We start from the raw sequence: 14,561 nt of genomic DNA, 5'->3' as shown, positions 1-14,561 counted from the left end.
TGGCTGTTCTGTACTAACTCCTTATAGGGACAGTAAACACTTAACACACACATAACACAGAAATAAGCATATACCAAATAAGCTTTACTTCTCTTTCTATTTGTACTCAGTATGCATCCAGATGTTGCAGCAGTTCAGAGGGACAGAGTAGCTAGAGTACTTGACATTCACACCTTATATAGGACTTAAACCTTTTAATTTTCTGAAGCTTAGCACACAATAAACTAGGTTCCTTTATTAGGAAGAAACATTTTAATGTGCAAGAACACTTTATTTGAAACTCAAATATATCTGGTGCCCTATTTGAAAGATTTGTCAGCTCTATGTTTGATCAATTAGCAACTTCTAAAAGTAATTCTCACTTTGTTTTGGGAGTTTCACTGTTTTTTCCTCTGCTGCTCGATCTCTTTTTACCCCTGCTCCTGGATCGAGAGGAACTCCGACTTCTGCTCCTACTGCGTGTTCGACTATGACTTCTGCTGCGACTGCGGCCTCTCCTCTTTCTCCCCCTGCTGTGAGACCTCCTCCTTTCTCGACTTCTTGACCTGCCAGAGCGGCGCCTTCTCTTGTTTTTGCGGCGATTCTTTTTTCTCTCAGATTCTCCATTTCTCCGGTAAGAATGATCTGGGCTTGGGCTGCCCCTTCTCCTTGACCGGCTGTAATAGTCATCACGATGGCTCGTTCTGTTTCTCCTTTCAGAGTTTTTAGACAACTGATTAGTCCGTTCAGGAGAAATACGTATGTCTCTATTGGCCTCCCAAAACTCATTGTTTGGATTTTTGAATACATGAAGAAAGTTGCAGTGTTTCCCTCTTGGACACTTCTGCCTTTCAAATAAGCCTGCAACAGATTAGGGTTTGCTTTTTTATGAACCAGACCTGTTAAATCTCTTTCTTCATTCTGTACTTACTGGAAAGAAACTTCTTAAACTGAATTTTGCTTCTTCAAACAGAAAAACATGCACCTGACCACCTATCAATTTAATTCACGCAAGATTATTTTTCAATATGTACTTTTCTTGGAATTAACTTTTTAACAGCTATGAAGGTTTTAGCTTAAAACGATTTTCATAAATAATTTTACTACCTTAATCTAAGAATGTAAATATAGATAAGTCAAACGTGATAGCTACTGCTAAGAACTGCTGATGGTTCAGAAACTGCTGTTGCTTTTTAAAGAGATAAATTACTACTTCCTGTAGTTCCACCTTAAGATTATTATTTCCAAAGCTAGGATCCAAACTTTCTTTTCCAGTCCAAGCTAAATCCACTAGAATGATTCAGACACTTAGGTGACATGGTATGAATATTCCCTTTCTTTCCTAGATCTACACAAGCAAGTTAGCATAGTTGTCTTCCAAACAGAATGAACTGCAACATTAGGCAGATCTGAAAGCTGCAGGCTAATTCCCTCTTTTTCACTTCCATAAGTACTCTTTCAGTAAAACACATTCTTTTTTCCAAGTGTTTATGTGACTCACCACATATAGCAGTTTTCCACCTTGTCACAGGACAAAATTCACAATGAAGCTGTCGGCCTGCATACCATCGTCCACTGAATAGAGCAAGAGCTGCCTGACAGTCCTTCTCCCTTTAAAAAGTAAAAATCACACATAGCATTATCATCATACAATCATTTAAGATGTTATTTACCAATTTTAAGCTCCCATTACAGTATGAGAGTGAATCGCTTGGATTATACAAATAGTGTTCACAGTTCTAAAACTTAGTAAGATTGCGAGTACTTACGACTGATACTGGACATACACATTTCCTCGCAGGTGAGGCTCATAGTTGCAACTGACCTAAGGGGATGGAAACATCAAGTTAGTGCAACGGAAGGTTTATGCTATACAGCAGCTCACGCATGTTGAGACGGCAGCTGTTCCAATTTATGACAGCTCATCAATATGAACTTACGTATGATTTTCTTCTGAACACTTAGTTTTAGGCAAATAAAAGGTTTTGAAGGAAAAAAAAAAAAAGCCCTTCTGGCGTATGTTTGACTGTTTCCAGCATTATGCTTTGATTAACACTGGGACCTCTGCTTCACTTGGTCTGCAAGACAGCTTGTACTCAATTGTCTCACATTTGTCTCGGCCAACCCTAATGTGCAACAGCCAAATCTTGCTCTGAAAACAATTAGTAGTATCCTCATGTGGAAATGTGGGATTCATTATGGTAAGAGAATCTTTAGAGCAATTTTGTTTCACAGCATCCCTGTGAGATGAGTTAGAGAAGCTGAAGTCACTAGCTTTCACTGTACAGTTCTGAAACACCTTTCTTCATAATAATTTAGCATTCAAAGTATATCTAAAATTCTCAAAAATACACAATTTAACTTGCCAAAAGCTTGTTGCTAGTTACAAAGGATTCTGAAACAGGCAGGCCCAAGCAGGCTAGAACCCAATTCTCCAGGGCAGAACTGTGAGCTCAGCCTCTTTTGTCCCCAGGCCTCTTCCGAAATCTCCGCACCAAATGAGGCAAGTGGCTCTTTTCATCACTGAACCCTGACTGACCCTCAGAGAATACCTCTCTGTGCACTGGGTTAGGCGGGGGCTTCAGACACAACAACAAGCAGTTGTATCATTAAATATTACAGAATAAGCAGTCAAACTATGTGAGATAAACGACGTCACAACAAGAACAAGCAAGAATGATTTCGCCATGGACACTTTTGGGTGGGAAAAGAAGTGTGTTTTGTAAGGATCTGCCAGATTCTGGAGTAGCTTCCTAGAAAGAAGAGCAAGACTAAAACCTTGGGCTACACCACTGGAAAGGGGTGTGTATAATCTGATTCTCAGTGGTAGTAGAGACTCAACTAAATCACAGCTAAGATCCCTGCTGCCAACACGTAATTTCTAAGCATCTCTAATATAATGAAAATCCCCATGAGAATCATATTACAGTTGCACAATTACTTCAGAAGCTCAGAAATGCCACACTAAAAGCTCTTATCCCATTATTAGGCATAGAGACCCAAGTATGTGCAACTTAGCACAGCTGCATACAACAACGATACAAAGTCGAGGATCTGAGTTTGATGGTAAGACAGCATTTCAACCCACGCTCCATTGGGAATCTACATCCTGTCTTCTAGGATGGAGCACAGCTTGCTAATATCCCATGAGTCAAAATATGGAGGGGGTACTCCTCCAAGCAAGTGAAGGTTTCTTACCGATAAGGCTCATTATACAACTATTGAAAATTCCTTTTTCTGCTTTCCTCTTGCTTGAAATGCTTATACAATCTCAGTTCTGAGGCAGCTGTCAGTAGATGGAAACAAAAGGAGAAAAGGCACTGCGTGCCTCCTGGTGACTGCAGGAAAACACTCAGGAATGGCAAACAGAAAGGGATGCTGCAAGAGGTTCTGCTACAAAGAGATTTCACCATCCACGCTGCACATTTTGGGGCAATGTGGGACTGTTAAGACACATCATTCATCTCCGAGGTCTCCATTTACAGGTCCCTCTTTTTCCCCCATAAGAAATCATAAAATAAATGTGAAAAATTCAGGAAAGAACATTCAGCAAACGAAACACAAAAACTAAGGATGGATGACAAATCTCAACACCATTTATGTAACTTACCTTTTTATAACTGTGCTGGTTTTGGCTGGGGTAGAGTTAATTTTCTTCATAGTAGCTAGTATGGGGCTATGTTTTGGATTTGTGCTGGAAACAGTGCTGATAACACAGGGATGTTTTAGTCACTGCTGAGCAGTGCTTACACAGAGTCAAGGCCTTTGCTGCTCCTCACCCCACCCCACCAGGGAGTAGGCTGGGGGTGCACAAGCAATTGGGAGGGGACACAGCCGGGACAGCTGACCCCAACTGACCAAAGGGATATTCCATACCATATGACATCATGCTCAGCATATAAAGCTGGGGGAAGAAGAAGAAACGGGGGGGACATTTCGGAGTTACAGCGTTTTGTCTTCTCAAGTAACCATTATGTGTGACGGAGCCCTGCTTTCCTGAAGATGGCTGAACACCTGCCTGCCGCTGGGAAGTAGGGAATGAATTCCTTGTTCTGCTTTGCTTGTGTGCGCGGCTTTTGCTTTACCTATTAAACTGTCTTTATCTCAACCCACGAGTTTTCTCACTTTTTACCTTTCCGATTCTCTCCCCCTTTCCACCGGGGGGGAGTGAGTGAGCGGCTGGGTGGGGCTTAGTTGCTGGCTGGGGTTAAACCCTACTGAAATAGACACTCCTACTGAAATATCTACTACCTTTCAGTTCATTGTCATTTGATTTTATTTTATCCAACCAGTCCTAAAATGACATTGTTTGGGTGTATACTCCAAATACATTTCATACCCCCACTATTTCATTCCTTAGGCACAAATACAATAGCCCAATATATTTATATTGTCTAACAGTCTTAGTTGACCCTTTGGGCTTATCACGGGCTAAGAAGGGACTGTGAGGTAAGTGGACTGTTGAGCAGTATGAATAACTTGCAATACAAAAGCACAAGCTTTTACAACAGTTCAGGGGAACGGGAGAGAAGATTCACCCAGAGTAAGACAATGCTCTGTAACAGCAGTGACAAGTTTACAGATGACATGAGAGATGCACAGTTTGCTGTAAGGACACTGCATAGTTCTCTAATGTACATGGGATTTAGCTAGGGCATGCTGGACAGAATTCCTGTTAAGGCTAGTAAAACACAACTTACATGGTATATGTTACATATTTAACAAGCTATTACACTCAGATGCATACCTTGAATTGAACAACCTTCCCCACATTCTGAAACTCGGGGAGCACGTCCTCGTAGAACTCCAGGAACTGCTGGTAGGTCTCCTCATCACTGTACTCAAGACTCGCGTCTGTGTCATAGTCATCTCTCCGGCACTGCTCCATGCCAAAAGTAATGAACATCCCTCGGACGAGTAGTGTCTTACTAGATGTTGGATAGTTATGCTTGCGAGAACACCTGGACATTGGTAGTGAAGAAAGAAAAGTGAAAAGATGAGCACTTTCAGCAGAAGATGCACTTGTTGAAACTTCAAACACTTGCCATTCTGAGTAACACCTATTACAAAAGAAAATCCATTAGTGCAAGATCAACGTATTTCAATTATTAAAACAAATCTTTTGGAAGTGAGTTTGCATATAAACTTAATGCTTTCTGCCATGCATAAATACATTCTTGCTGAAAAAAGCATGTCTGCAAAAGCTATAGATACCGGTAACATAATAAGAGCTAAAGTAATTTCTTTTAGGCTACTAGGGTTAAATGTGTTCTCCATTTCTAAAGGGCTTTACAGAAAGACTACTGACAATCTTTTAAGACATTTTAAAACAAGTCTCTGCTCTTCTTTTTGCAAATTGAACAACTGAAGTTGTTCTCATCATACGGGGGAATGGGGAGGGATGGAAAGCACATTTAGACCTGAAGTTGGATGAGTAAGAGATTGCTATTTTTCTACTTCTAAAAAAAATGCTTCTTATAAGTGAGTCTTATCTTAATCTGCATCTTCTCGGCAGCCATAAAAGTATTAGACCTCCCTCACCATCCATCATATTCAGGCTACCTCCCTCATATGCTGAAATACAGTTCTTCCCCACAAACCTTTAGATTCAGGAAGAACATAGATGTTAGCCTTCATGTTTATTTCACTGTGCTTTATGATCTCAGTTTCAAACACTTCTCTGAGCAACTGGGTCATGCACTCTCCAACACATTTCTCCTTTTCATGATATGATCAGAAAAATAGTCAGACTAGTCTACTCTCTTTATCTAGCACTGGCAAAGCACAGACAAACTGGAGGGAGGTCAGGTCTCAAAATGGGCAGTTACCACCTAGACTTCAGATAGGAAGTTTCTTTCCGCATCCAGTCAGTCAGAAATTGACTCTCACTTTCCGGTTGGCACCTTAGACTTCAAAAAACAAACAACAAAAAACAAAACTCCAAAACCAAAACTAAAACTGGAGACAATTTGACTTTTTTTTTTTTTTTTTTTACATTTTAGAAGCTGCCTCATTTCACTATTCTACTTGAATGATAGAACTCAAAACATTATATCCAACCAATATTGTCTGTACACAAAATGAATATAGCGCATGACAGAACAAAAGGAACCCCAAGGAAAATGAATGACCCAAAATCCAGTATTACTACAAAATATTAGGGTTTGAATTACTGGGGAAATTAATAACTGTGAACTCAGCCAATTTCAGCTTCTTCAAGACATACTGAGCTTTGACAAGATTCAACAATTATTTTATTGATAACATTGGCTCTCAGTTTTTCACCACTGTGGTCCATTTCAGCTTCCAACCCATTCTTCCAGTCCTTATCCTAGCTGTATCTCAGTCCTTCAACTTATGGTCAACACCAGAGGTTAAAATGAACAGAATATGAAGGAAGCAGGTATGTGAGGAGGAGGAAGGAAGATGAAGGAGAGGTAGCTGAGATCAACAACTACAGGTGAGAGAAGAAGGGCAGGGTATGATGTTTCTCAGTATTTATTTACCAAGCGTATTCATAGTTCAAAACAAAACTGATTTTTATCAATCCATAATTAATCCAAGGAGGTCACCTCCATTAAATACCACTGAAACAAAAATACTGCAAAGATTACAAAGAACTAAACATTTGAAAAGCAAAAATGCTGCCTGCAGTGAAATAGCTGGCCAAAGTTTTATTTAGGAATTCAACACATATTTCAGAATAGAAAAAAGATGTGGACTTGAAGCTTCCATAGAGTTGAATTATCACATAATTATCCACAATATACATCACAAAACCAAATTACTTCTAGGATAAAGAAAAATACAATAGATGGACCACACATTTCAGTGATACAAATCAGTAAAACAGCCTTAGTAGTTTATGCTGAAGATTCATATAATAAGTATCAGAGTCTTACCCTACTGAGCTATTTTTCCTCCTTAGCGCACAGAAAAATTCAGGGATTTTTTAGCCAGATGCTGCATTTGGGTCATCATCTTTAATGGTCACTGATGAACCTGTACTCCATGAACCCATTTATACTTTTGGCTTCCTCTATGTCCTCTGGCAACAAGTTTTGCCATTTGTTTCACATGAGAAAGTACTTTTTTCTTTTTTTAAAAAGCTGGTAAACACTCAGGGAGACCTAATTAAACTATTTCATAATAAAAGCAAATAATCCGTCCCATCCTACTCACGAGTTCAATGTTCATCTACGACAGCCCTCTTCCATTGTCTCTCTGAAAGTAGAGTCTAGACTAGTTAGCCACTCCTACAGAAGCTGTTCCTCATCTCTGATCACCTTGTCCTTCTCTCTTTTTGCCTTTTACTATACTTGCTTTCTGAGATAGGGCACCCATAACAGTATTAAAAAAAAAAAAAAATCAAGAATGAATGTATCACGCATTTAAACAGTATACAAACAGGAGAATTCTGGAAGCTACACAGCAGCTTTCTCAACTGTGCAGATGTACCTTAACTTGCTTTAGTCCATTTGAGATTTGATTTTATTTTTTAAAAGATGCAGCAAATGCAAATTAGACAAGATAAAAGACAGTATCTGACACATCAGGCCTCTACTAATAGCAGAAATCAAATACATTCTGTCTGAATGTATCTGTGCATCTGTCAGAGCTAAGGAAAAGTCAGTTTGACCAATGTAACCAGAACGCACCATCAGTAATATGCCATAACAATAAATAGTTCAATTCCAGCCAGGCAACTCTTTTGCTCTCAATGTCTAGTTCCATCATGAATAACAGAACCACATCCAAATACATGAAAGTAATTTATATAGCAATTTTTCTTCAGTTTGCATATGGCCTAATGAAGTTGCTTCCCTTTCGTCTCTCCAAAACACTTTTATACTGGCAAATATTCAATTGATTACCTGTCTCCAAATCGGCAGGAACCTGTTTTAATATAGAATGGGCAATTCGCTCTATCCTTCTCTGTTCCTATATTCTCTGGGGGCTCTGGGTTATGCCACGTCACACCATTCTCCAGCTGTGCAAAAAACATTAAAATACACAGAAGTTAGAAAAGAAGAAAGAAATGCAATGTCAAAATAAAACTACCGATTAAATCCACATGCAATTATGAGCACTATGTTACTACAAGGCAAGCTGAACCTATTTTAAGCATTGTTTTATAAAGCTGCCCAGTGTGTTAGGTCTCTGGTGATGGAAACCTCTTTTCTTGATAATTGTTCAGTTTTAAGAACAAGTCTATATTCATGATTTCTTTTTCACAAAAAAAAAAAATCACCGAACTGGATGTTTTCTTTTGCTAAAGGAAAAGCTGCTGAAGATTTTATAACCAAAAGAGTTGCAGTAATATTTGCTCCTCAAACGACGATTTCATTTATCATCTACGAGGATTACAAATATTGGGACAGATTCTTTCCATTCAGCTAAGCCCGTTACTTACTTCACTCCAGGACCCACTGAGCAGCACTTTATACACCGGGCAGATAGAAAGCTAGGACTATTTACTTATTTGTCTTTGCAACAGCTCAAAGCTCAAGTAAGGTTATCACTATCACTTTTTATGCAGCTAGAAAAGGCTAAAATAAAAGTAACCTGCCACAGGCCAGAATTAAAAAAAAAAAAATTCATAGTTAGCACTGGAATTAAAAGCCTCCATATTGCTCATCTTGGGCCATTAAGATGTCTATAATTCAAAATGGAATTACGAAGTTGCAAGCATTGACTGACTACAAACAAAACACACATTTTAAAAAGGGAATTTTCACTTTGTTAGCCAAAAGATCTGTAAAGCTGACTAGCCTAAGTTCTTGCATTAAATCAGCTGAAAACTGTTTATTTACAAGCAGCATTTGACCCTGCTACCCATTCTGTTTGTGACTCTCAGTCATAATTTTCTTTCAACAAAACAGCACTGTCACTTCAACAGTATCAACAGTAAGTAACTGAACCCTGAACTGATACTGTAATGAAGTCTCTAACATACCACATTTCTGCCTATTCCCTTGCAGAAATGGCTGCTAATACAACTTGAGCTCTGGGCAGGTAATAGTTCAGAGCATTTTTCTACCCATATTATGAAATAAGTTCAACTCCCTACCTAAAAAACTGTTTAAACGTAATTTAGAACTAAATGCAACTCCAGTGTAGCTATGGCAATCAACATACAATGGGTTAATTAGGTTAAAACTTAGTTTTCAGATTCATGCAGTGGTTTAAGCAGAGCAAGAATCTTCACAAGTTTAACCGTATGACAGGCATAAAAAGCCAAATTATTCTTTAGGGCAACAGAAAAGATTGAATTCATCCTCTCTAAGATTCAAATGAAGACTGCAGTTTTCTTTACTACACACTGCCAGCTTGAGATCCATGTTCTTCCAGGCACCGGAGCAGTGCCCTCCTTTACTGCTGAATCCTTTTATTTAGAGCCTGCCATCTGCTTAAAAAGACGAGTTTGTCTTGCCACCCAGAAGGACTGACAGATTTATTTAGAATTCTAATTCACAAATAAACCATCATGCATAGTGTTTTTTAACAGCACACAGCAGTATTTCCAGATTGATTTTGACTCAGATCTCATGAACAGGAATGAGCACGCACAACTGCACTGCCACCAACCAGCCAGAAATACGCCTAATTATGTTCCACCCCGTAAATAATTGTTTACAGCTCATGCAAGCCACTACGTATTAAATTTATTCAGGCCATTAAGTTCTTGAGAGCAGATGGACAACATGCTAGAAGGCAAACACCGAATGGCAATTAAATTACTTTTCAGTTCTTTTTCAAAAAGTCTCTGAGCATACCTGGCTTTCAGCTTGATCCAGCATCCTCTGCACAGCTGCCTATAAATGGTGCAAACACAGGACTAGTGAAAACCCTGAGGACACGCAAAACATCTGGTTTCTTCAGTTAAGAACCTAATTTACAATACTCAATGATTATGCGTAATAAAAGTTTGATGGGGTTTGCTTTAAGAACCGAAGTTTTACTTTTGCTCTGTAGCAATTAATGTACTACAAAGCTGTTAAAGGATACATCAGATAAGAAAGACCCTCATGTAGATGATTTTCTAATCTAAATGCTAGACAACTTTAACAGTTTCATTTTCTTCTTTTTTAAAACTATCATTGAACTATTGAATACTTAAATATATCTCGTGCTCTAGTAGTCAGTCTGGTTACAGTTACACTCATAATCATTTAGTTGCACTAACCTTTTTAACTTAGAACATTTTATGTAACACAGAAAAACACATTGCTTAGTGAGCCTCTGTTAAAGCAAAACATATTAACTGTTAAGAAACTTTAATATCATAAGTTCACTGTATCTAGCCTTCCAAATAAAGGAAAACAATGAGGATATTCTTTCCCTTCCTTCTTCTAAGTGGGCTGAGCAAAACAATAAAGTCATTCTCCAAAACTGGCTGGAAATCAGTTCTAACAAATTATTCTAGGAAGTTCCAAGAAAAAAAGACATTTAAACATAACCATTACAAGAAAATATGCTAGCATTGTTCTGAATTGGAAGAGAATTAATTAAATTAAAAAAGAAGAAGACCAAATAAAAATAAAAAAATGCAATCCAGGATGAAGACCCAGACAGCATCTGGTACTAATCATGAAGTATGTCAGATATTATCCACGCTATTAGATAAATAAATAAATAAATAAGTAACCAAAACCAAACCAGAAAATCTATTTTCTCATCTTAGGGAGGAAAAAAATTTTTTTAATCAGTAAGTCAGAATTCGAATAAACTGTTTCAAGAGACAGGACAGATCAATTGAACAACTTTCTGTTACTGAAATGGGTGGGTCCACCCCCACCTGGGTCCTCACTTTCCCTCTGGGTGCCTGTCTGTGCCCTCTATAAGCCAATATAGCTCACTAAATCAGTAAAATAGTAACCCAGAAAAAAACCAACAGAAACTAACCAACAACCTACAAAAAAGAAAGCAGCTTCCATCTAGTTCAGGGAACCAAATTAGCCCACTGAGGGCTTGGACAAATCCAGACACAAGGAGAGGGAAGGAACAAAATCCCGCTGTTACCATGGTTCAACTCTCTTGGAACTATATCTCAACCTTAAATAAAGGACACGACCATCATTTTCTCTCCCTACTCTGCAAAGAGAGAAATGAACACTTAACACAAGAGGAAGTAAGACAGGAAATACAACAACTGCTGTTCTTTTTCATTCCTCATGCAAGCGTTACGCAATCAGTGACACAACCAACTATTACGTGCAGGAGACAATACTGTTTGCTCCTGTCTCTTCACCTGCACTGGCTACCAGACACAGCAGCAAGACACCTCCCAGTGAAATGACTGGAATCTTTTGCAATTGTGGAGAAGCTAAAATGACCGCATCCTAGAAAGCTGCAATCACCCTTTACTGGCGATAGGCCAGTCCTCACGTTGGATTTCTGTACAGGACATCTTACATCCAGGTCATTCAACTTCTAAAACTTAAGAAGAATGTATCATTAACAGAAATGTTATCAATGACTAGTATCTTCAGCATCATTTTTCTCTCTACCCAAGAGCTCTGAAAAAAAGATACGTCCTGTTGGATGAGTCAGGTAAAGAAGAGCTGTAATATATCTTTTGATTAAGAATTGTGTTAAGGAACAGCAGCAATGTAATTCCATATTCCATATCCTCATTGGGCATTTTCTTCAACATTGACTGTCTTCAACTGAGACATTAAGTAAGGATTATCTTTAACATGTGATGCAAAATGGCGCACATATCAGAAACTGCATTCACAGCGTGCCTTTGTATTTAACTGATGTAAAAAATTACATACTATGAACAGCCAGATGCATTAAAACTAGTTACCCTTCCAGGTATATAGATTCACTAGAGCCTCTGTAACAGTGAATAATAGTTTCAGGAATTTAGACAGAATGGAGAGAAGAAGTAACTAACACATTTATACGTTTCCTAATTAGAATAAAATCCCTCTTCAACATGCACAGACTGTTGCATCTGATAATGTAAGAGGATATGTAACATGTTTATCCTCCCACTGCCAGGAATCACCTCTCTCTCTCTCTTCTCCTGTTGCTTCTGCTGTGCCACTTCTCTCTCTTTTCTTTGCTGCTCTTCCCATTCTTCTTTGATCTTCCTCTTTATGATAAAAAAATATTTTAAAAAGTTACTTAAGGAAACAAATGCTTTATAATCAGTCAAATTCAAAACTATCATGTTGTATTACAACTCCTTGACCATTAAGTTTTCATCCAGTCATAAGCAACTAAATCTCTCGACAAAAACCCTTTTAAAGAGTCTTTTCTTTTTTTCAGTTTTGCTCTTCTAGAATGGAAGAAAGAAGAGCTTACACTTTCAAACATACAAACATCAAGAAAACTGGGTCCACTAGAGAACAGTAAAAGATACTACACTAAGTCTACCTTATTGCCAGACACAATTGTAACACTCAGTTTATACATCACCTCTTCTTCTTCTTGACGTTTTCTTGCAGCCTCTTCTTTTTCTTTCTTAAGCTTGAACTCTTCCTGGGCCTTTTCTTCTCTCAGCAACCACTGCTCATGTAGTTTTTGTCTACCAAGGAAACCACATACCACTTAGACAAAATTTAATGACTACCCACAACTGATGGAATTGTCATGCATACAATTCAAATTTATTATTTCAGCAATAACTACAGCTTATCTAATCTTCTTTAAAAGAGAAAATTCCATAGGAATCATTCAGGTTTTAGAGAAAAACTGTGTAGCCTGAAATAGACAAAAAGGATTCTATTTTACAGAATACATTGAAACTTTTCAAAGTATCAAAATGGAATTGACTACAAACGTATCTACTACTTATATGCCGTTTTCTAGATTTTTCACCTTTCTGCCTCAAGTTTTTTTTCTTCTTCTTCCTCTTCCTCCTCTTCTTCCACTTCCTCCTCTTCCTCCTCAGACACCGATTCATCTTTTTCAGTAGCTTCTGAGAAAAAAAACAAAACAATGCATCTAAATAACTGGATGTTACAGTCAGCAAAGATACACAGAATTATATCCTTTTAAAAAAACGAAAAGAAAAAAAAAAAATCATTACTAGTTCTACTGACAATACAAAACACCTCACAGTTACCTGAGTCTCTTAGTTTGGCAAGCGCCTGCCGCTTTTTTTTTCGCTTTTCTTTCTTCAGAATAGCTCTGTATTTTTGATGGCTGAAGATGAGAGAATATTATTTATGTTAAAACAGCTAAACAAAGGATTTTTACTGTCATACATGCACTCAATTTACATCAGCAGTAAAAAACCCCACAAACCACAAAATTAACAGCTATTCGTATGAAACAGTAACTCTACAGGGACCTCTGACGTGACAATGAAATCTGTAGCTATGCTGTTACAGGTGATGTAGACAGCAGCAACGATCACATTTAGACACAACACAGAGGGTCTCATCCTTCTTGAGTTCTGCAGTACTTGATGTTATCATCAACTCCATGAAATCTCCCTTAGTGCCTGGAACTTGGTCACTAGAAAAGATTAGGGAGAAAAATTTGGGGATCTCCTACCCTATGATTTTGGCACACTTTTCAGCACATTTCTAGTCTTCCTCTCTTTTACAGGGTATGAAATTTTAAGTCCCTTCCCTTCTCCCTTGATATTCTCTGCAGGCAGCAGTCTTAATGTATAGATAACAAAAGCACACTTAACAACCACCACAGATAATGCTCAGGTCTACTCTTCTGCTACTGAAGCTTGGCCAGACTCATCCTTGCTTGTCTGACAGCTCTGCAAGGCTGCCTAGAAACAGCACCATGCTTTCATTATAGTTAAAAACCCTCTAGGTATCTGAAAGCCTTTTCATATCAACCCCTTTTCTGTCATTTTTCGTTCTAGCTCTCTTCTTTCTAGCCAGTTCGTAATGGAAAAATAGGAGGGAGGGATGATCTTCAACTCTTGTCATTCTGCCATGCCAAATATTGATGGGAGATCAAAATCTTCCTGTTTTGGAGTATATAATTTTAAAAGATTCCATAGGTGTAAATCAGACAGCCAAACCTCACCCGCATCTCTAACCTTTCTGTTCAGGGTTACTCACAACCTCACCATCTGCACACCTGTGCATGCCATGAATAACACCGTGGTGGTTATCCTGGCAGCAGAGCACTTGCCCTCAAAGACCAACGCCTGACTGCATGCTCTGCCCACATCTGAGCCTTCTACCTTTGATCAACCAAGCCTAGTGACTCTGCCTGTAATGTCACCTGCCTGAAACGAATCTCATCTGCTCAGGAGGTGCCTAGGGCTGACAAGCGAGGATACCTCCTTCCCAGTTCTCAGGCTTTCTTAGGTGCTCTTGGAGCCCAAGGAAGGAAGAGAGAGAGCAACTCTCCTCACTCCCAGGCCACGGCGGCACATGAGGAGGTGGGCAAACAGCTGAAGCGCAAGGAGCAGCGCCGCCCCAGCCGCTTCAGGGCCGGGGCTCACCTCCCCTTCCAGCCACACGGCACTGGCGGGCAAGGCCATTCCAGCAAGCGGGGAGCGTAGGCGCTTGCAAAGACTCGGAGGCCTGCACCGGGGATCCCATCGCCTGCGGAGGGGGCCGGGCGGGGCTATGCCCAGGCACGCACACGCCGGC

The 14,561-nt window shown here is 39.1% G+C and overlaps 1 protein-coding gene across 1 annotated transcript; it reads right to left on the bottom strand.

The window, feature by feature from the left end:
* Positions 1 to 97: 97 nt before the first annotated feature.
* ZRSR2 (zinc finger (CCCH type), RNA-binding motif and serine/arginine rich 2) lies at positions 98 to 14,207 on the bottom strand. The gene is made up of 10 exons (XM_009573858.1): positions 14,188 to 14,207; positions 13,058 to 13,137; positions 12,811 to 12,910; positions 12,409 to 12,517; positions 9,756 to 9,794; positions 7,854 to 7,969; positions 4,727 to 4,940; positions 1,749 to 1,804; positions 1,481 to 1,590; positions 98 to 840 (listed from the first exon to the last, which is right to left on the bottom strand). Exons 1-10 carry the CDS (start codon positions 14,205 to 14,207, stop codon positions 359 to 361), a joined length of 1,326 nt encoding a protein of 441 aa, XP_009572153.1. The 3' UTR covers positions 98 to 358.
* Between the last annotated feature and the right edge of the window lie 354 nt (positions 14,208 to 14,561).

This window comes from Fulmarus glacialis, unplaced genomic scaffold (assembly GCF_000690835.1).
Source record: "Fulmarus glacialis isolate BGI_N327 unplaced genomic scaffold, ASM69083v1 scaffold15383, whole genome shotgun sequence".
Classification (NCBI taxonomy): Eukaryota; Metazoa; Chordata; class Aves; order Procellariiformes; family Procellariidae; genus Fulmarus; species Fulmarus glacialis.
This window is presented reverse-complemented; position numbering and strand designations above follow the sequence as displayed.

Excerpts from the sequence above, each read along its gene's own strand:
- ZRSR2 (XM_009573858.1), bottom strand. The coding sequence starts at position 14,207 with ATGAGATTCGTTTCAGGCAG. Across the intron at positions 12,518-12,810 it reads AAAAAACTTGAGGCAGAAAG|ACAAAAACTACATGAGCAGT; the intron begins GTGAAAAATCTA and ends TTTCCTTGGTAG. Across the intron at positions 9,795-12,408 it reads AACGTCAAGAAGAAGAAGAG|GCAGCTGTGCAGAGGATGCT; the intron begins GTGATGTATAAA and ends CACCATTTATAG.